The sequence below is a fragment of the Haliotis rubra genome, unplaced genomic scaffold (assembly GCF_003918875.1).
Source record: "Haliotis rubra isolate DU_JTF1 unplaced genomic scaffold, ASM391887v1 Scf403, whole genome shotgun sequence".
Taxonomy (NCBI): Eukaryota; Metazoa; Mollusca; class Gastropoda; order Lepetellida; family Haliotidae; genus Haliotis; species Haliotis rubra.
In genome coordinates, this window is record NW_025767084.1 from 883,464 (window position 1) to 907,091 (window position 23,628).

At 42.2% G+C, this 23,628-nt stretch overlaps 1 protein-coding gene across 1 annotated transcript in view; it reads right to left on the minus strand.

Moving 5' to 3' along the window:
- Nucleotides 1-23,628, minus strand: part of LOC124287658 (palmitoleoyl-protein carboxylesterase notum1-like) — a 42,150-nt gene continuing 18,522 nt past the window's right edge. The window contains exons 3-13 of the mRNA XM_046724163.1: nucleotides 22,945-23,040; nucleotides 18,937-18,997; nucleotides 18,389-18,447; nucleotides 18,197-18,299; nucleotides 15,200-15,388; nucleotides 14,177-14,274; nucleotides 8,731-8,887; nucleotides 7,857-7,904; nucleotides 6,174-6,287; nucleotides 5,009-5,139; nucleotides 1-4,141 (exon numbers count right to left, since the gene is read on the minus strand). Coding sequence (XP_046580119.1) covers nucleotides 3,930-4,141; nucleotides 5,009-5,139; nucleotides 6,174-6,287; nucleotides 7,857-7,904; nucleotides 8,731-8,887; nucleotides 14,177-14,274; nucleotides 15,200-15,388; nucleotides 18,197-18,299; nucleotides 18,389-18,447; nucleotides 18,937-18,997; nucleotides 22,945-23,040 — 1,268 coding nt within the window. The 3' untranslated portion in view covers nucleotides 1-3,929. The remainder of the gene's footprint in view (nucleotides 4,142-5,008; nucleotides 5,140-6,173; nucleotides 6,288-7,856; nucleotides 7,905-8,730; nucleotides 8,888-14,176; nucleotides 14,275-15,199; nucleotides 15,389-18,196; nucleotides 18,300-18,388; nucleotides 18,448-18,936; nucleotides 18,998-22,944; nucleotides 23,041-23,628) is intronic.

Genomic DNA, 23,628 nt, shown 5'->3' on the forward strand with positions numbered 1-23,628 from the left:
AACATTCTCGCGCAGTTTTATACGTCTTTGGTACTGTATCAACAGGTCTGTGTTATCAATAACCTTACATATGGTTAGTGTCAAATGATTAAAATAGCACTTTGCTTACAAAAACTATTCACAGCTCAGACTTTATGTACTGAAATATAATGCAATAATATGCACGTACACAAACTCGAAACACATATCACGAAAATAGAAAATATGCCCTCCAAATATCGGGGCAAATCACGCACTTTCTCGCACACTCCGAGAAGTCGCTCCTCCACAAGACAAACAAAAGGCAGTGTGTTGAAGATGCACGGCAGCGCCCGTGGATGAGAAACTAATTTATGTTGCAATTCTCTGCAAGCAAGTTTATGGACCATGTGATAACTATTTCAAATGATTCCAGTAAATGTATCGTGCTAAATACTCTTTAAAAACGATAGGATGTCATATCAAATAGGTCTATACTTTTTCACAATATAAAAAATCATGCAATTTTTAGAATGACAAACCAAACAAAATGACGGTGCCAAATTGTCAAGATCACCATGGTAACAGAGCTTAACTGCAGAGACTCATACAAGCGCTACAAATCCAATACTGACATCTCAACAAACATGTAATACAACTCGTGGTAAATCTCGATACCCGTAACGTGAAAAATACAGGGCCTCCTGCCCACGTGACATCGTGTTGCCATGGTTACCATGAACATTGGACAATAGGCATTATACAGCACAACCTGGGTATCGTTTCCTGAACAGATGGAACACTACTCGAAAGATGCCTGCCGATTCCTTCACACTTCTACAGTCACCTGTCATACCATGGCTACTGTTTCCGGGTGGTCCTCAACTTCTTTTGAGCAGTATATCTTAGGGAAGTGTTGCATCCTTGTACATACTTGATGTATGGATGAAAAGGGCGATGCCTTGACGAAAATCATACAAAAGACGGACCAAATGGTGCTTTTGTTTTACACATCGGATTTTTTTCCGAAATGAAATTCCAAATCCCCCAAGGTATTTCATATTTTTGAAAACGACGATAGCACAATAATGTATTTTTCAGACTGTTCACATGAAGTTCTCTGTATCAACATTTATATTCGTATTATTCCCAGTTTTCATCATCTCCAGGTCAGCTCCTGAGTGATTGAGTGGGCGGAAGAATGTCAAATCTTGACTATAAATGAACCCATATCTGGTTGTGAAGACAACAAATAAGTTGGCTACTGTTAATGAATTTTGTGCAAAAATGGTTCCGTTAGATCGCCTTTGAGCTATATTCGGAGCACATCTAGTGTTTTGGATCAGTGTAAAGATCTTGAAATAGATCCGAAAAGGTCAGAGTTACCTCCCTTCTTCGTATATCCTCACGCGCATTTTGTTTCGACGCAAGAAATTCGTTACAGGACGTATTGACTGGATATTTATAACTAACTTTAGCAGAACGACAATTTAAGATCGTAAAGGACATGAGAAACACAGTCACAAATACGGATTGTCTTACCACTGTACACTACAACAGCATTTAGTCAACGGTTTGGAAGCATTTCGGAAAGCCTGTGAATTTAGAGTGTTAAGTTGTCCAATGCTAGCCATATATACTGACGGACATAACAAAGTTCACACCTGGTGTTTTAGGAATATTTCCCAAAGAAAACCCCCATAAATATTTTGCTAGCAATGTTGTAATTGGGTACGACATTTGGTTACGATATCTGTGGTGTTTTGGAAACCCTTGCACAATGTTCGTGATAAGGCAGAATCAAAACACTTTTTAAATATTAATGCTGTTTTTAAGAACATATTTTACCAAAGAATCAGTGTGTACTTTCTTTTGAACGTCAGTTTATTTTTACTATTGTAAGGAAGGGAAAACCCTCTTGTTTAATCTTTTTTCCTTTAATGCAACACGTGTATTTCACATTCTCAAAGGTGATTGGTCAGTTTAAGCACTAATACGTCACAATATGTATGCATTGTTAACAACAGGATATGACGACATTCATGACGTCACAACCAGCCCGTGAGTAAACCATTAGAACTACTTGATTGCATTGCCAGGCGAATTCTTGTTACATATATGGTGTCACAGGCAAATGCTTACGTTTATATGCGTTCTCTTACTTGTGTCCATCAGTATATAGAGACACACTATCGAACTGGATTACAGTTCTCGGGTTTTCATGATTGACGTAAGGTTCTCGGAAAGGCTTCGGACTGATACCCTTCTTCAATGTGTTCATACATCTCACTCGACATAAACGTACTTCCACTTAACCGTTACCTAGGTTTACGAATCCGCTGACGCACAAAAAATATAATGAAATAAAAAATAAAAATAAATGCCTTTTTATGCGGCCAACAAAAAACAAACAACATATTAACAAACGCAACTCATTTAGAGTCTCTGTCAATATAAACACAATAATTTAAACAAAATTAATAATCAAAATTTGTTGAGAATTTATGTTCAAACCTCTCGACCATTTTGAAGAGAATAAAATATACAGGGTATTATAATTTGACCTGTACTTTCGCTCATTTTCCATTCCGAAATCTTCAGATTACGTAATTTGGAAAACATAGGGTGTGATTTCACCACCTTGTCTACTTCGTTTAAAGATCTTCGATTTTATAGTTTATTATTATCAAAACAAATTAACAGATTCGTAAAAATAACACATCATAGCCTGTTCATTTCGTTAAATATCTTGACAGATCATCGAAGTCAAACTTTTAAACAAGTGGTAACTAATTTGATTATTCCAATTTTAATTTGAACCTACTCTGAATAAGGTATCGAATGTAGCTTTTTGAAAATAGAACACATAAAACATGAACCGCAGTACGAACAATAGCAGAACTTGAAGCCTATAGTGAACATTCTGATACCCAGGAGGTAGATCGGAGTTTGTTATATGTGAATGAACGCGCATGAGAACAGAACACAACAAAAGACGTCACTGCAGCCAGCAAATCAACACTCAAAATCGGAGTGACGTCACGATACCACAATATCCAATCAACATGAATGCCATGTCACGTGACATTATATACAAAGAGAATTACAGGTTTCATTCAATCTCATTAAAATCAGATCTTTTAGTCCGACGCGGAATCACTCAACATAAAGATCTCATTAAAGTCTTGCCTGAGAAATGTTTTGTCTGACTGGTATTTATTTTCAGTACGATTGAGTGATACGTGCACACGTTCAATGCATTCAGTAAATGTTATCTGATTTATGTGGATCTCCAAAACGACTCTTGTCGAGGGAACCAGGGCCCAGATTTTCGAAGCTCTCTTAGCGCTAATATAGTCGAAAATTAATGTTAATGTATGGCACTTACGACTATCTTAGCGCTAAGAGAGCTTCGAAAATCTGGGCCCTGAATGTTAATACGAATCTAGTCGAGGAAACCCGAATGCAAACAAATAAAGCCGTGTAGTGCAGATGGCTCAGGAACGGTTGATACTGTGGGTGGTATATATACTTTCGCTGGTTTTGCCAAAACATCTTTACAGAGAGTGGTTTGGTATCAGAATAAAAGATTTGATTTTAATGAGATTGTGATTGCATTGCAACTCATCATCAATATGGCAATATATTCTTCTCATAACAAAACCCTTGGCTCCACGTTCAATGCTGCCCTCAGATTATTGCAACTATTTTTCACAGTGCCACACGTTCTGATATAAACCATTAACGACACATTCGAAATATCGTAGTCCGTGCCAACATGTATAGGGCTAAAGGAGTCTTTCATTTCCAGAAACTATCGCCTTAATAGCGTCGTGCTCCAAAGCAAGGCTCTTGGACCGGTCTGGGTCTCGCTAAATATCGCGAGATATGGAGGTATATGTGGTGTGCTACTTTCCGCACGACATATTGTCAAAGCAAGAAGCCTGAGTTTGGAACCTCAGATGAACGGTTCAGTATCCGCACAAATTGACGTTCTGCATCTTCTTGGGGTCGATCCCCATGACGCCAGCCAGAGACTTCATGAAGTACTGGCTCACCTCAGCCATCGTGGCCCACGGGCACTTGGGACATGAACAGTTACAGTGGGGCCATGGACAACTGTCGATCAGATGGGACTTGCAGTTACTCTTGGCGGCTCTTTTGTCTCTGTTTCCATTGCGACCTGGTGAGAAAAAGGATACATATATGTTATGGGGAATGGAAAGCTAGGGCCGCTTTGATCAGCTTCGTTTTTTATAAGGAAGGAGCGGTGGGGTGGCCTTGTGGTTAAAGCGTTCGTTCGTCACACCGAAGACCCGGGTTCGATTCACCACATGGGTACAATGTGTGAAGCCCATTTCTGGTGTCCCCCGCCGTGATATTGCTGGAATATTGCTAAAAGCGGCGTAAAACTAAACTTACTCACTTCAGAAGCAACGATTGCTTCCAGATAGCTGTCTAAGAGGGTTTCGTTCCAGTCCATAAAAATCTCAATATGGGGATACAAATATATACATTTTCATTTGCTGTCAAAAATTACTATGGCTACCCAGGTACACAGTCACTTACGCAATATATTACAGCATAAGACACTGGGCAATCTTTGGCGGCAGGTTGGTACAGTTGTTTAAGCTACCGCAAGTCGCTGTGCAGAGTTGCATCACTTAGGAGTACGGAAACCAGTGTGTTCGAACGTGGGTTCGAATCCCAGATTCTAAGTAGATTCAAATTCACTAATACTTGTTTACCATTCTACGTGCAGAGTGACCCGTGAAGATCCGGGGTAGAATAGGTCTTCAGCAACCCATGCTTGCCACAAAAGGCGACTATGCTTGTCTTAAGAGGCGACTAACGGGATCGGGTTGTCAGGCTCGCTGACTTGGTTGACACATGTCATCGGTTTCCAATTGTGCAGATCGATGCTCATGCTGTTGATCATTGGATTGTCTGGTCCAGACTCGAATTAATTACAGACCGCCGCCATATAGCTGGAATATTGCAGAGCTAAACTCACTCACTCACTCTAGGCGCAGACAGGTAGCCCACATACCTCTGTTCTTCCTCCTCTTCCTCTTGTTTCGCCTCCTCTTCTTCCGGTTCTTCTGTCGACGTCTCTGATAGACTGACCCAGATGGAGGCTCGTCAGCAAGAGGGGTTTCATTGACTCCTAACAGGCTGATTCTGACAAAACAATGTAAATATATTAGTAACGAATTCCGCCGGCCAACAAATAGTGAGTGAGTGAGTGAGTTAATATTTAACATCGGCAATATCTCAGCCATATCGTGACGAAAACAATTCATACAATAAAAGTGAAAATATGTTGAAGATTAAAACCTGTCGACGATGGACAGTAAAAATAGTAGATACTCCCAGATATAATATAAAACTAGCGAACAAAGCTAAAACATTCCAATTAAAGAAGACAATACAGTATAAAACACTGGCTATAGGTCGCCAACAACTGAAGGTAGATCACCATACTAGGAGCCATGGGGACTTACATTACTTTTGCTACATGCATGGACCCTAGCTGGATTTACACCATCCCTTCAGCCGAAATTTAAAAGAACAAAAATACTACGTTTAAAAACTTGGTACGGGAAAATTTTACTTTGAAAGTTTTTGGGACTTACACCAACAAATAGAATCCTACATTTTCACCGCTATTTTGCTTTTTACCTTATTTGTTTTGGATAATCGAGCTTGAAGGATTATATTTAAAAATGTACAACCCTGCTGAGGGAATAAGTGGTGGTGGGGGTGGGTCATGTGATGTACCAAAGCTTGTACTATGTTTACCCTAAAATTTACCATCTGTTCTTAGCATAATTTTTTAAATAATATATTTTATGTACAAAATTGATGACCCCCTAGTATGTGTGTATAAAATTGATGACACTACCTAGCTCCCAAGAACATGGGTGACCCCCTTAAAAAATCATCATCACCCCTACACATAAATTATGAACGGTCATAAATTAAGTGCTTATCATTCACCGAAGTGTAATGCAATTTTGACTTCTCTCTTTCAAAACAGTATTCCTGGTACAATGTAAGACCGTCGATATCTTTCTATTTATAGAGTTACTCCAATCTGAAAAAAAACGCTCCCTGAGGAAACGTTTCCCGTTCACTGAAACGGACAGTGATTCCAAACATAAGGTTGTACTTGAAAAGTACCCATTTTTACCCATTTCAAATTCTTCACTTACTTTCTTTTATTTGAGGTAGATTTTCCACACTGTCGCTTGCCGGCGTTGCTCTCTTCCCAGCAGAATATAGACTGTGCCAACGTCACCCCTGCTATGCTGGTCTTGTGCCACTCACTGTGAAGAGAGTGAGTGAGTTTATATTTTAGGCCGCAATATTCCAGCAATGTCGTGGCGGGGAACATCAGAAATGGACTTAACACATTGTATCCATGTGTGGAATCGAACCCGGGCGTACCTCTAGTCCAGCGAACACTATAACCACTAGGCTACCCCACACTGTGAAGAGATGTCAACTGTCACACAGGAATCTCAACAATGTTACCACTTCCGTGTCCCAGATCAAGTTGGTTGGATTGTTGTTGTTTTACGCCGCACTCAGCAATATTCCAGCTATATGGCGGCGGTCCGTTAATAATCGAGTCTGGACCAGACAATCCAGTGATCAACAGCATTAGAATCGATGTACGCAAATGGGATGCGATGACATGTGTCAAGTAAGTCAGTTAGCCTGACCACCTGATCCCGTTAGTCGCCTTTTACGACAAGCGTGGGTTGCTGAAGACCAATTCTAACCCTGGGCCCCGTTCCACAAAGCGATCGTAGCGCTAAGATGATCGTAACTCCCATACTTTAACATAGACTTACGACAGTCGTAGCGCTTAGATGATCGTAACTCCCATACTTTAACATAGACTTACGACAGTCGTAGCGCTAAGATGATCGTAACTCCCACACTTTAACATAGACTTACGACAGTCGTAGCGCTAAGATGATCGTAACTCCCACACTTTAACATAGACTTACGACAGTCGTAGCGCTAAGATGATAGTAACTCCCATACTTTAACATAGACTTACGACAGTCGTAGCGCTAAGATGATCGTAACTCCCACACTTTAACATAGACTTACGACAGTCGTAGCGCTAAGATGATCGTAACTCCCACACTTTAACATAGACTTACGACAGTCGTAGCGCTAAGATGATCGATCATATAGACTTACGACAGTCGTAGCGCTAAGATGATCGTAACTCCCCACACTTTACGACTAAGATGACGTAACTCCCATACCTTAACATAGACTTACGACTGTCGTAGCGCTAAGATGACGTAACTCCCATACCTTAACATAGACTTACGACTGTCGTAGCGCTAAGATGATCGTAACTCCCATACTTTAACATAGACTTACGACTGTCGTAGCGCTACGATCGCTTTGAGGAACGGGGCCCAGATATTCACGGGTCTCCAGATCAAGACATATTTAGAATACTCAGAGACTGTGGCCAGGTTTATATTTTACTGATGATATTTTGTGTTTTCCTAACACAACGTCGTCGTATCTTTTGCCTCAAATGTGTACACTTGTTTAAAGAATAATTTCATCAATTGGTCGAACATGGCACCAAAGTGAAACTGGATTATTTGCTGATCCGTTGTTTACTGGAGCAGATGTTGGGTCTACCCGGAAGAAATAATTAGAAGGGGTACTCTCTCTGTGTGTATGAGTGTGAAAGGGTGTGTGTGTGCGTGTGTGATTGTTATTCCTCCGGGGCATTCACTCAGGACACATTTTTACCCATTCGTGACCAACTCGTGTTATTCCGGACAAGCCGATTGGCGACTCGTGTCTTCTTGGGGGTTACGGAAAGGGGCGAGTGGTGACGAATGATTTTAACCTACCTCTTCGTGAGGACATCGTGCGAGACACACGCTGGGGCAAAGACGGCACTGAAACAATGGCGAGACGGACAACGTTAAGAACACTTACTAATATGACGATTTGTGTCAAAAGATATTTTATTTACTAACATGAATGAAATATATACACTTGCTTGTGTGATTGGTGATTGACTTCTCAATGGCAGTATTCAAAAAAAAAGTACGTACATGGACGAGTGAGTGAGTATGGTTTTACGCCGCTTTTAGCAATATTCCAGCGATATCAAAGCGGGGACACCAGAACTGGGCTTCACACTTTGTACACATGTGGTATCGAACCCGGGTCTTAGGCGTGACGAGCGAACGCTTTAACAACTAGGCTACCCCACCGCCCTGTACTTGGACGAAGTAAACCAGTGATTGATATTATGAACAGCGTTCCAGTGACCAAGCCATCGGGTCCGATCACACAATATGTTCCTGGGACCATTTCTTACCCCGAATCACCGTGAAATAAACACTTGGTAGAATCTCTACACACGCGCTTTTGCACTGAATAAGCACCAAAGTCCTCATCAAAACTAATTAATTAATATAGCTGCACGTGTGTTAATTCTAACAAGAGAAAACTAATCATTCTGGAGATAACAAGTATCACTAACATTAAGGGCAATGCCAAGTGTCCGATTCAATGAACAACCATTTTGCTAGCGATCACGTGGTTTGATCACCTGGTTACAGTCCCAGTAGAGACTAGATATCGTGATGTATTTACTACGAGGTGACAACAGAAATCGGATCACACTTTCACTGGCCATGCCACCATTATTCCTCCATTTTTCAAAAGTCTTCTTTTGAAGACTGGTTGCCCTGCTTGTGTATTCGGTATACGTACGATGCATTCATGAGCGTTTCCTTGATTTCCTCGCCCAGTTGTAACAGATACATCCATTGGTCATTGGACAGATCTGACCCCCGACCTTTGTCCTCGAATACATTATCCACCTTGATCTGGGCCGCGTCGTACAGGTTCTGGATGATGAAAACTGGCGCTGTTGGAGAGATGCGGAACGACGTTAACAACATATACAGCCTTGTTAGGGAAGAAATACACTTACATTTCATGCACGTTTTTCTTGCTGTATCACAGAAATAGTTTTGTTTGTTTGCAACACAGTTGCAACACGACTGATAAGTTCAGAGCCGGATGCATGACTATTTAATCTATGGAGTTCATAAGTTTTTTAAAAATTATTTCATGACTATTTAATCTAGGTTTTAAGTTTTTCTGAATTATTTAATAACTATATAATAAAGACTCTGAAGCGACAGACGTTTTGGACTCACAAAGCAAGATTTTATCGGTTTGAAGTCAGTATATATACTCATGCCAACATGGTTGTCACCCCTTTTTAACACACCCCACCCCGCATCCCTCTCCAAAAAAATTGAACGGGTTGACAACCATTATTGGCATGAGTATATATTGTGTCCACAGGGGCTTGTAACGCAAACAAACAAACCAGTACAAAGGTAAATGTTATCACTGACAGGGTCTTTAACCCTTAGCGCTGTATATAGGAAAAGGGGGTAACGAGTTCGTTTCAGGACGAATTCAACAATGCTCACTGTATATACCCCTATACAACTCCTTGTATATAACGCTATGACCCCGTCAGTGATAATATACTGAACATCATTGAAAACGCACCACCTATAAAAGTTCAGATTATTAAAAGCACCTGTCAGGAATTGATATTTTTTGAGTGGATAATAACAGATGGACGACTGACAAAAACAACAACACAGAAAAGACGCTCATTCATTGAAATGTTCCACAGTCAGAAAGGTGAGTGAGTGAGTGAGTGAGTTTAGTTTTCCGCCGCACTCAGCAATATTCCAGCTATATGGCGGCGGTCTGTAAATAATCGAGTCTGGACCAGACAATCCAGTGATAAACAGCATGAGCATCGATCTGCGCAATTGGGAACCGATGACATGTGTCAACCAAGTCAGCGAAACTGACCACCCGATCCCGTTAGTCGCCTCTTACGACAAGATAGTCGCCTTTTTATGGCAAGCACATGGGTTGCTGAAGACCTATTCTACCCCGGATCTTCACGGGTCACAGTCAGAAAGGACCAAACACACGTGGGGTCTCCTCATTGAGTCAAGAAGCGTCTGAATAGAGTTCTTGAGGATGGCATTCCACTTCTGCAGTAGTGCAGCCTCAAGTTCCCGGATGTTTCGCATCTGTTGTTGCTGCGAAAGACTTTGACCAATTTCGTCCCAAAAGTGCTCCATGGGGGATACATCTGGCGACTGTGCTGGCCAGTGAATAACCTGGATGTGTTGCTGGGCCAGATACTGAATGGAAAGTCTTGTTGTGTGTGCCCGTGCGTTGTCCTGTTGAAAAGTATGGACATCTTGGTGGTGGTTGAAGACAGATACGATGTGATTCTGAAGAATCTGCCCGCGGTAATAAAGGGCATTAACTCTCTCTTGACAGACATGAAGGCAGTCCTGTGATTGTAATTTATTCCACCCCAGACCATGACACTCCCACCTCCCAAAGGTCTGTCTGAACCACACACTCATCAGCATAACGTTCACCACGTCTACGCCAAACACGTAATCGGACGTCAGCAAAACGTAGATGAAGACGTGACTCGTCAGTGACTACCACACCATGCCACTGTTGTAACCTTGTCTGAAAATGCCTGCTAGCCCATTGTATACGCTCATTACGGTGTCTGTCAGTCAGAATTGGTTCAACGTAAGGACGTCGAGCATGGAGCCCTGTAGCGTGTAAACCGCGTCGCATGGAGTCAGCGCTGATGACCCCCACGTCAACCTGGAACTAGTGCAGCAGTCCTGGCAGTCGGCAGTGTTCAATCACTGATATGGAAAAGGTCAATATGGCGATCCTGATGGAGCGTCGTAACACGTTGTTGCCAAGGTCATTGAAGGTCACGGGTACTGCCTGCCTACTGATGTCGTCTATGAAGCCTAACGATGGTGGAGTGGCCAAGTCCAGGTTGTCGAGCAATATCCCTGCTGCTGGTGCAAACCTGAATCATGCCTAGTGCACGTTCTCTTTCGTGAGGTGTTAACCTCGGCATCTCTGTCCTCGTTTCACAATCGATAGTGAAGGAATGAGAATCGTTTCTCGTACACCTGCTTTTAATGTCACAGTCAGTATGATTTCAGAATGAAATTCGCGCTTTTTCATGGCGGGGCTGCTTGTTGATGCATTTTGGAATTAAGAGTCATACTGTGGATAGGAATTTGTTTCTAAAGCATTTTTTCAACTGGACATGCCCTTCGACTTCATGTTAGTTATATTCATTGATCATTGTCATGCTGAAATCCATCTTGATGAAAATATGGACAATTTTAGACTGGTGCGTTTTCAATGATGTTCAGTATATTTACCATGATGACAGTTTATATTTGAGTTACAAGCCCTGTGACAATGTCTGAGGATGGTACCCATGATCAACTGAGGCTTGGTATATAAGTGGGCTAGCACTACAAGACTAGTCGGTCTCCAGTAACCCATGCTTGTTGTACGAGGCGACTAACGGGATCGGGTGGTCAGTCTGAGTATGGTACCCATGATCAACTGAGGCTTGGTATATAAGTGGGCTAGCACTACAAGACTAGTCGGTCTTCAGTAACCCATGCTTGTTGTACGAGGCGACTAACGGGATCGGGTGGTCAGTCTGAGTATGGTACCCATGATCAACTGAGGCTTGGTATATTAGTGGGCTAGCACTACAAGAATAGTCGGTCTTATATAAGTGGGCTAGCACTACAAGACTAGTCGGTCTTCAGTAACCCATGCTTGTTGTACGAGGCGACTAACGGGATCGGGTGGTCAGTCTGAGTATGGTACCTATGATCAACTGAGGCTTGGTATATAAGTGGGCTAGCACTACAAGACTAGTCGGTCTTCAGTAACCCATGCTTGTTGTACGAGGCGACTAACGGGATCGGGTGGTCAGTCTGAGTATGGTACCCATGATCAACTGAGGCTTGGTATATAAGTGGGCTAGCACTACAAGACTAGTCGGTCTCCAGTAACCCATGCTTGTTGTACGAGGCGACTAACGGGATCGGGTGGTCAGTCTGAGTATGGTACCCATGATCAACTGAGGCTTGGTATATAAAAGGGCTAGCACTACAAGACTAGTCGGTCTTCAGTAACCCATGCTTGTTGTACGAGGCGACTAACGGGATCGGGTGGTCAGTCTGAGTATGGTACCCATGATCAACTGAGGCTTGGTATATAAGTGGGCTAGCACTACAAGACTAGTCGGTCTCCAGTAACCCATGCTTGTTGTACGAGGCGACTAACGGGATCGGACGGTCAGTCTGAGTATGGTACCCATGATCAACTGAGGCTTGGTATATAAGTGGGCTAGCACTACAAGACTAGTCGGTCTTCAGTAACCCATGCTTGTTGTACGAGGCGACTAACGGGATCGGGTGGTCAGACTCGCTGACTTGGTGGATACATGTCATTGTATCTCAACTGGGTTGATCGATGCTCATATTAATCACTAGATTGACTGGTCCAGATTCAGACCACCACCATATAGCTGGGATATTGGTGAGTGCGCTAAACAAGAAACACAATCGGCCACTTTCCACACAGTTGTACCTCATTCGTCACCACTCGCCTCTTTCCGTAACCTCCAAGCAGACTCGCTCCCCTCTCGATGCTTGTTATGTGCGAAAATACGACAAACCAATCAGAACGCGGTGCTCTGGTAAAAATAATCCTGTGTACTTAAATCGTTTATGGCATTATGTCATTGTTTAAATAATCAGGCAAAAATATATACCGTCATATTGAAAGTACAAAGAACTGAGCTAACAGGATTTTGCTGCCTATTATGAAAGTTTTTGATAAGAATCATGCGATTGACGGTGAGAGATTCAAATACACGCACGTGCGTGTGTTGACAAAACGGCTCTCATTGGTCCAACTGAGGGTATTTCTGACGATCTTGCGGGCTTGCTATGGAGATTGTACGTGCGCTTCCAACATTTTGGGAAATGTAATTATTAATCCCTTCGAGTTTCAAAACAATAATATAAAACATATATCTGCATGTAACTGATCAACTTTAATCTTTAACATTGGGCATAGATTCTATATTTCACATCTCTGGGAACATTTTAGTCTGACATTTTTTTTGGTCATTCATATATTATCAGCGAATTCATTTAAATTTCCACTTGGGGTATGACAGCAAGGTTACACGAATGTTCAGCTTGAGAAATATTTTAAAGTCATTTTTGAGTTTCTGCTTTGGGATTTAATGTAGCTTTTATAAATTTTATTTACATAATTAATAAAACAAATCCCTATGGTGATTATCAAATCCTATTTAGAAATATATTTGGAAATATAACGTGAACATCTGATAATAATTACGTGAGAATAAGTCTGTAACAAATAAGTTTTTCCCCCTTCTTTTAGTTGTATCAAAAAGGTTTAATTCTTAACAAAACACAAACAGCAATACAATGTATGATTACTTCGGTGATATTAAGTACCATTGGAATCAAAGAAGAATTGAGTTATCGTTCCTGTTTAAAGTAGTTCTGATGTTCATGCGCCAATATGAAATCCTCCCAGAGGGGCACGAGTCGCTATTCGGCTTGTCCCGGAATAACACGAGTCGGTCACGAATGAGTTGTACCTCAACAAAGACGCCATAGAAGCACCAGTAAAATATACCCTGGCGCGCGAGTGTACCACACAGTTAGTGAGTAGTTCTACACTGCTTGGAATTTACTTCAGTTACGCGGCAGCTTGTTAATAGGATATAGGATCTGAGCCCGTTTGCAGTTTGTTTGCCAAATGGACTGGTACAGTGCCACGAAACCTAGTATTTGGGATTCGAGTTCAATATTACTGGGGCCTGGCACACCTAAGGGACAGAACTCGGCACGGCTAGCTGCTACGCCTTACAGAACTGAACCACCCTCGTCCCCATTTAAAACATAGGTTTGTCTGCAATTCTGTAAACCATGACAATTAGTGGTAGCTGTAGCGGACCATTAGATCAAATGTATTTTACCCCACACTAGTGAGTGAGTGAGTTTTACGCCGCTTTTAGCAATATTCCACCAATATCACGGCGGGGGGACACCAAAAAAGGGCTTCACACATTGTACCCATGTGGGGAATCGAACCCAGGTCAGCGTGACGAGCGAACACTATAACCATTAGGCCACTCCACCACACCTACCAAAAAGTGACAACTGCTGGCAATACATGTAACGATAGACGGGGTGGGTAAATCAAGGGCAGGGGACAGGCTTACTTTTCAATGACGGGTATATCCTATGGCCGAAGTAGCACCGCCATACCTCAGAAGGGTGTCTAGCTATACAGTCCTCGGGTAGACGGGGATGCCAGTATCTGCAATGTGACGGGTACATGTTGTATACTCCCCAGGGAGTTGAAAACGCTATTTGACTGCACACTGTCCATTGACCTTGGCGAAAATTTAGATATGCGGATTATCATCATTATCAGTGGTATTGTTGCTGTTGCTACTCAAGCATCATTTTACAAAACGGTGCCCTTCCCGTCTCAACATGTAGCCATTTTAGGGAGAAAACTTGGGCCACACTTCCAAAGACACATTGATAAAATCTTTGTACTGAAACAGTCTTTGAAGTTCAAGATCTATAATAGATTATACATGGTGTCTCTGAAAAATAGCTATAAAGCAGCTGACAACATGCCCAGTCCAATCATACAGTTTGATAACAGTTCCTGGTTTTCTGTAGGAGTACAAACATGCCAGTGCTATAGGTTGTGTATATATGAACAAAGTTGAACGTCACTTCGAATATATTTGCATTTAGATCAGGCATATTCAAAAATAATATTATCCTGAAATAGTTATTTTGTTCTTTTTTTCAAAAGGTCTATAATTCATACGGGAATACAGAATCGGAAGAAGATTATCTTATTGTGTCGTTTCAATTTCTTTGCACTGGCGACAACCTGGAAGAAGGTATGGCATTTGTGTACCGAGGTTTAAACATATATCTCGGGATAAACCATAACAAAGAATTTTGATGGATGTTTGCGAATCATGAATAACACAAGGGAGACAACTTATGAATACGAGTTCTGACAGTTCCCTTTCAAATGAGATTGCCAAGAAGATTGAAAGTCTGACCCAGAATCGGGAAATATCTTTTGAAAATATACGATGACTGAACTTGTGGCATGTTAATTTGACAGGAAATATACTGAAATATTTAAGCCAAATATATCTTATTATAGGTGTTTAACTACGAGTTATCTCCCTTTGTCCCTTTACCAGACTTACTCGATTCCTTTCTTGATGCCATCTGTTGGGGAGCAGGTGTAGGCGTCCCGGCAGTGCCTCTCCTTGTAGGGTTCGTTGTCCAGGAACCACCCTGCGTCCGCGACTCCCCTCACCTCCACCCCTGGGGCGCGGTCCTTCACCACCTTCGCCATTCGATCCAGGTTAAGCAAGACACCTGTGCCCCCAGCGCTGTCGGGAGATCCAGGTTTATGAGTGGGGAACTAAATGTTGTTTTACGCTAATGCCTCATGGCAGCGGTCGATTTGGCACATGAGACACAATAAACATGGTTAAATATTGTCATCTAGTTACCTTGCGTTCATATTTCGGAGTGGTGGCTCATATTGACCTGCCCCTACCTCATCTCACTGCCTTCTCCATATAGTTTTGTACTGGTTGTCCCTTGTATTGTACTGACTGACTTGTCCCCTTGATGTATAGATGACCTCTTCCAGGTATTTTACTGACTGACCTGCTCCCTAGTATTGTACTGACCTCTTCCCAGTATTGTACTGACCTCTTCCCAGTATTGTACTGACCTCTCACCAGTATTGTACAGACCTGTTCACCAGTATTGTACAGACCTGTTCACCAGTATTGTACTGACTTCACCCCATCGTATTATTGTACTGACCTGCTCCCCATTATTGTACTAGCCTCTTCCCATTATTGTCCTGACCTCTTCCCAGTATTGTACTGACCTCTTCCCAGTATTGTACTGACCTCTCACCAGTATTGTACAGACCTGTTCACCAGTATTGTACAGACCTGTTCACCAGTATTGTACAGACCTGTTCACCAGTATTGTACTGACTTCACCCCATTGTATTATTGTACTGACCTGCTCCCCATTATTGTACTAGCCTCTTCCCATTATTGTCCTGACCTCTCACCAGTATTGTACTGACCTCACCCCATTATTGTACTAGCCTCTTCCCATTATTGTCCTGACCTCTTCCCAGTATTGTACTGACCTCTTCCCCAGTATTGTACAGACCTGTTCACCAGTATTGTACAGACCTGTTCACCAGTATTGTACAGACCTGTTCACCAGTATTGTACAGACCTGTTCACCAGTATTGTACAGACCTGTTCACCAGTATTGTACAGACCTGTTCACCAGTATTGTACTGACTTCACCCCATTGTATTATTGTACTGACCTGCTCCCCATTATTGTACTAGCCTCTTCCCATTATTGTCCTGACCTCTTCCCAGTATTGTACTGACCTCTTCCCAGTATTGTACTGACCTCTCACCAGTATTGTACAGACCTGTTCACCAGTATTGTACAGACCTGTTCACCAGTATTGTACAGACCTGTTCACCAGTATTGTACTGACTTCACCCCATTGTATTATTGTACTGACCTGCTCCCCATTATTGTACTAGCCTCTTCCCATTATTGTACTGACCTCTCACCAGTATTGTACTGACCTGTTCACCAGTATTGTACAGACCTGTTCACCAGTATTGTACAGACCTGTTCACCAGTATTGTACTGACTTCACCCCATTGTATTATTGTACTGACCTGCTCCCCATTATTGTACTGGCCTCTTCCCAATATTGTACTGACCTCTTCCCAGTATTGTCCTGACCTCTTCCCAGTATTGTACTGACCTGTCCCCATTATTGTACTGACCTCTCACCAGTATTGTACTGACCTCACCCCATTATTGTACTGATCTCTTCCCAATATTGTACTGACCTCTTCCCAGTATTGTCCTGACCTCTCCCCAGTATTGTACTGACCTGTCCCCAGTATTGTACAGACCTGTTCACCAGTATCGTACTGACCTGCTCCCCATTATTGTACCGACCTCTCCCCAGTATTGTACAGACCTGTTCACCAGTATTGTACCGACCTGCTTCCCATTATTGTACTGACCTGCTTCCCATTATTGTACTGACCTCTTCCCATTATTGTCCTGACCTCTCACCAGTATTGTACCGACCTCTCCCCAGTATTGCACAGACCTGTTCACCAGTATTGTGCTGACCTGTTCACCAGTATTGTACCGATCTCTCCCCAGTATTGTACAGACCTGTTCACCAGTATTGTACAGACCTGATCACCAGTATTGTACTGACCTCTCCCCGGTATTGTACTGACCTCTCCACAGTATTGTACAGACCTGTTCACCAGTATTGTACAGACCTGTTCACCAGTATTGTACTGACCTGTTCACCAGTATTGTACTGACCTCTCCCCAGTATTGTACAGACCTGTTCACCAGTATTGTACAGACCTGTTCACCAGTATTGTACAGACCTCTCCCCAGTATTGTACTGACCTCTCCCCAGTATTGTACAGACCTGTTCACCAGTATTGTACAGACCTGTTCACCAGTATTGTACAGACCTGTTCACCAGTATTGTACAGACCTGTTCACCAGTATTGTACAGACCTATTTACCAGTATTGTATAGACCTGTTCACCAGTATTGTACTGACCTGTCCCTAGTATTGTACTGACCTGTTCACCAGTATTGTACTGACCTGTTTACCAGTATTGTACATACCTGTCCCTAGTATTGTACTGACCTGATCACCAGTATTGTACTGACCTCTCCCCAGTATTGTACAGACCTGATCACCAGTATTGTACAGACCTGCCCCTAGTATTGTACTGACCTCTCCCCAGTATTGTACAGACCTGATCACCAGTATTGTACTGACCTCTCCCCAGTATTGTACAGACCTGATCACCAGTATTGTACTGACCTCTCCCCAGTATTGTACAGACCTGTTCACCAGTATTGTACAGACCTGTTCTCCAGTATTGTACTGACCTGTTCACCAGTATTGTACAGACCTGTTCACCAGTATTGTACAGACCTGTCCCTAGTATTGTACAGACCTGATCACCAGTATTGTACTGACCTCTCCCCAGTATTGTACAGACCTGTTCACCAGTATTGTACTGACCTGTTCACCAGTATTGTACAGACCTGTTCACCAGTATTGTACTGACCTGTCCCTAGTATTGTACTGACCTGCTCCCCATCACCAGCATCTTCTTGGCGTTCCTCAGCCCCTTCTTGAGCAGCTCCTTCACAACCTCCTCCAGGATCAGGGAACCCATGAAGGCAAAGTCACCTATGAAACAAATCCCAAGCTTTAGTATCCACGTGAATCCAACCTCGAGATTAAAGAGAATTTGGACATATATAAATACATATAATTACCTCTTGATGACGAGTTTCTGGCCCCACTCCAGGAGTCGCTAGAACAATACGGCACAATCCTGAAACAGAACATACACGATTGCAGTGAGTGAGTATGGTTTTATGCCGCTTTAGCAATATTCCAGTAATATCACCGGTGGGCTTTGCACATTGTACCCATGTGGAGATTTGAACCCGGGTCTTCGGCGTGACGAGCGGACGCTTTAACCATTAGGCTACCCCATCGCCCCGGTTGCCGTGAAAGTGCGACCAGTGTTCTCGAAGCTGATTTATATTTACTGTCATCTCATGAGAGATTCGGATTTTGTTTGTTGACATGACGTTTTGAGGGGTCATTATTGTTAGATTCCTGAGGACCCGTTATCGTCCAAGATGCATCTGCGACACCTATATTTCTGCGATTAAATCGCCAATTCTCTGAATCCATTTATACTCATGCCAATAATGGTTGTCACCCCCCTCCCCACCCCAACCCCACACACCCTCTCCAATAAACAAATTGACAGGGGTGACAACAATTATTGGCATGAGTATATATCAATACTTACACCATGTTTGCGTGAAAGTAAAATGGATTTTCTTCCGGGTCCCATGACAAGATTCCTGACGCTGAAACAGCAATAAATATCGTAAGCAACAACAGCACGACATTGTTGTAAGAACATGTGAGTGAATGTTACACCGTATTTGTTAATTTTGTTAATTGATAAATCTTTCAAAATGAATGTTTATTCTAACATCATCAAATGGATTAATTCATTTCTAGTTAACAGACAACAATTTGTACAGGTTAATAATGTGAAATCATCAATTGTAAACACATCAACTGGCGCTCCACAAGGTTGCGTTATTTCACCAATTTTGTTTATATTGTACACCAATGACTATGTATCCAACACAGAAACATGTTTTACAGTCAAATTCGCGGATGATGCTGCATTGGTAGGCCTTATTGGGGAATCAGAACTTAGTTACAGAGCTGAAATTTCAAAATTCGTAGAATGGTGTAAATCAACCTTTTTATTTTGGAATGTGCAAAAAAACCAAAGAAATGATCATAGATTTTAGAAAAGCTAAGTCAACATTAAATGCTGTAAATATTGAAGATAATGAAGTCGAAAGAGTAACTGAATACAAATATTTGGGTACTGTCTTAGATTCGAAACTCTCCTGGAACGAAAACACTGAGAAAATATATAAAACAGGACAACAACGCTTGCATTTTTTGTGGAAGCTGAAACATTTTAAAATCCACCAAACTATCATGATGTTATTTTACAAAACCTTTATTCAAAGTGTCATAAACTTTAATTTCTTGAGTTGGTTCGGAAACCCTATCTGTCCAGAATAAAACAAACTCTCAAAAATCGTAAACACTGCGTCTAAAATTATTGGGCTTCCTATCGAAAGTATAGGCAGTTGTTATGAGCAGCAAATTTATAAAAAGGCATACAAAATTTTAAGCGATCCTACTCACATACTCTTTTCGGAATATTCATCATTACCTTCTGGACGCAGGCTGCGTATGCCGACTTTTAGAACAAACAGGGTTCGCCACTCATTTGTTCCAGCTAGTATTAGATGCATTAGACAAATTCAGTGAATGACTTGTCTTTTAATTGTCCAAATTCTATTCAATATCTATGTTTGTGTACTAAATTGATGTATTTATATCCTGATTATTTCATGATTACCAATTGCAATGTTATGTATGGCTGCTTTATGAAAGAAAAACTGGAGAACGTATGATGCAAAAGAAATTTCCCTTGGGACAATAAAGAATTATCTTATATATTATCTTATCTTATTCAGTCTGACTTTAGCTTCTTGGAGCAGACAGACCAGTGACTGATAGGTTTCATCAACCTACCAGTTCAAAGTGGAGTTGAATAAACTATTCATTATTGTCTATTACAACAAGCTTATTAACTTATTAATTTATTAACAGGCTTATTTGAAAATTCAATTTCAGACGTTCCAAAGGGCAGGTAACTCTCAGATTACAGTATATTTGGATTTGAAGAAGCTCCTTGAGTGCCAGTGATGTGCCTGTTTGTAAACAAGACTCTCCTGTCAATAAATACGACCCTATATTTACTGCCGGTTCTTCCTTTAAACCGGAGTCGCCTGCTGACAACATAACAACGTCTGGACGGGTATTACACACTCCGCACAGCACATCAGAGCTACCCAAACTGACCTCTGAAATCTCGGTCCGTGTGGCGGAAGATACCGAGATAAAGGTCGGTGGGGATGTATCAAACATGTTCCGTGGGCTTTGAATTCATAAAGTGTCGGCTGATATAAGTCTGATATGATGGGAAGAAGCTTGCCATGTACAACTTGACCTCTTTTATTTGGGGAAAGAAAAGAGTTACGGTCGGGTCTGTCATAACAGTCGGGAGTATGAAGTAAACAGCCAAGATCATCAAAGCGAAAACTTCAGAGAGGGCATGCGCTTTAGCCCGCTGTTAGCAATCCGAACCTTCTTTACAGACTTTCGCTTAAAGCATGATTACTTGTTTTAAGTATTAATGAAATTTTTCCTTCAACTGATTGTAAAAATATATTTTTATTTTTTTTGTTTTTTTTAATTTAAAAGTGGGGAAGGGCTGGGTTCATCTTGTGTTTAATAATCACATGATCATAACTGACGGTTTTCATTGAACGTTCGTCGGAGTCCAGTCACCGTAACCATTCACCAAAGTGAATATTGTTTAACGCCGCAGGGTAAAACACCACAGCTATATCACGGTGACCCCTGTACATAGTCCAGTCAGGACAGAGTGAGTGAGTGAGTGAGTATGGTTTTATGCCGTTTTTAGCAATATTCAAGATAAAATCACGGCGGGGGACACCAGAAATGGTCTTCACACATTGTACCCATGTGGGGAATCGAACCCGGGTCTTCGGCGTGACGATTGACCGCTTTAACCACTAGGCTACCCACCTCCCCCAGTCAGGACAGACAAACTGACAGCAACAGCGCACTACCATGACGTCAAGGTAAGAGTGAATGAAGATTTACACTGCGTTTTGCAATGTGCCAATTTCACAGGTACGGACACCAGAAATGGGCTTCACACGTTGTACTCATGGGGGAATCGAACCTAGGGGTTCGGGCTGAACAGCGAACGCTTTACCCACTGGGCCACACCGCCCCCAGTCCGGGTCTGATGTCACACAAGCAGCCAAATCAGACACTGTAACGACTGGATCAAATAGTGTACCCAGTCACTGTAGTCGGGTGTTATAAGATTAACGGGTGGGTAAGGTGGCCTAGTGGAGTAGTGTTTCGGGTAGAGTAAGGTGGCCGGGGGAATGAGGTTGCCGGGTGGAGTGAAGTTGCCGGGCGGGGTGATTTTGTCGGGTGGCCTATGGAAGCTACTAAAGCCATTACGACTGTGAGTTCTTTGTTAAACGCCACAACTGAGATATATCTCAGCTGTGAGACGGAGGTCTGAAGATTCGCGAGTATGGACCAGACCATCCATTGGCGTTACTTTGAGCAACTATCCTCGCTGCAGTGTTTGCCCTTAACCCTGAAAAGCTGCAGGCCCTAAGGACCATAAAAAGTTGTGGGTCCAGATCAGAATTTGTAGGCCCTATATTTTAATTTGGAAATAATACTCTTAGTTACTGGGAATGAATAAGCTGTCGGCCATAAGGACCTGCAGAAAACAAAAATTGTGGGTCCGAGTGGTTCCAGTTGGCTTCGGGCTAAGGACCGACGTCATATTAATTAATTTCGAACGTTGTCTCGCTTTCTGGGGACGCTGACACGCCATCAGCCAGTCTGACAACCCGATCTGTATTGTCACCTCTTTCGACACGCAATGGTTTCTTGGACCAGTTCTGAACTCTTTCTGCTGTTGTTGTTTTACGCCGCACTCAGCAATATTCCAGCTATATGGCGGCGGTCTGTAAATAATCGAGTCTGGACCAGACAATCCAGTGATCAACAGCATGAGCATCGATCTACGCAACTGGGATACGATGACATATGTCAACCATGTCAACGAGCCTGACCACTCGATCCCGTTAGTCGCCTCTTACCACAATCAAGGGTTACTAAAGACCAATTCTAACCCGTATCTTCACAGGTTCCTAAATCTCCACGAGAAGCAATTAATATAACAGCATTAATATGAGTCAAACAGTTCTCTCGAAGTAAAATCTTGATCCCTGCATATTCCTTCTTAACTTATCATATTTCGGTTGTGTCAAATCTCGGAATCTTTAACACGACCTTTACTTGAAGCTTCAGATTTGTCTTGGAATGATACCCGTTATGAATAAACCCAACGTCATATCGACGATCTTAACACGAGCTGTTTGTAGCTACACCAAAACGTCGCTCATATCATATTAAAGAAGTTGTATATCCATAACTCTCCTCGTTGTTCATCACACCAACTTCTAAATGCCACTCAAACAAGTTACTCCCGGAGATTGACGATCTTGAACACGCGCTGCCGGAGATTGGCGATCTTGAACACGAGCCGCCGGAGACTGACGATCTTTGAATATGACCTACAATGTCAACGTCAACTAACCTTTCCGATGTCGAGGCCAATTTCTGGAGCTCATGAAGTCTCGCATGACTGTGTATCTCTCGGCACAGCTCGTCCTGTCAAGGCAGTACCATCCACCTGGCGGAATAAAGACATTCTTTGAACATACTCGTTTCCAGTAGACGGCCATTCAGGATAATCCACATCAACAGGGAGAAGAATAGAAGCTGTAGATTATCCCTGACATCAAAAGGCGCCGACTCGGGAGCTGTCGGGCGCTACACGTGTTGCTCGGAGAACTAACTGTCAAATTCAATATTCGTGATAGCTTCAAAGTTACCTTCGTGTTACAAAAGCTGTTTATTAATCCACTAATCTTGGCTAATTGATAGTGGGTGCTCCTTTGTAGAGACCACGGACATCAAAAGAAGTATCATGAGCTGGATAAGCCGCTGCTCCTACACTAAGTTAATAAGAAGATCGCACTTTGCCTTAGATCTTTTTTCTCACCTCAAATAGCGACAAAATACAGTATGCAGGTCTGCTGTAAATACGACTAGTCACTCTTGTCGAGTGAGTACGCCTACAGCACCTAGTTGCATAACAATGCACTGTAGATATGAATATTAAAGAAGTGCATGTATGTTTATTTGTGAGATCACCTCCCTTCGTAGGTTGATATTCCAGAGTCACCCTGCTGTCATATCCATGTTCTATACTGAGCTA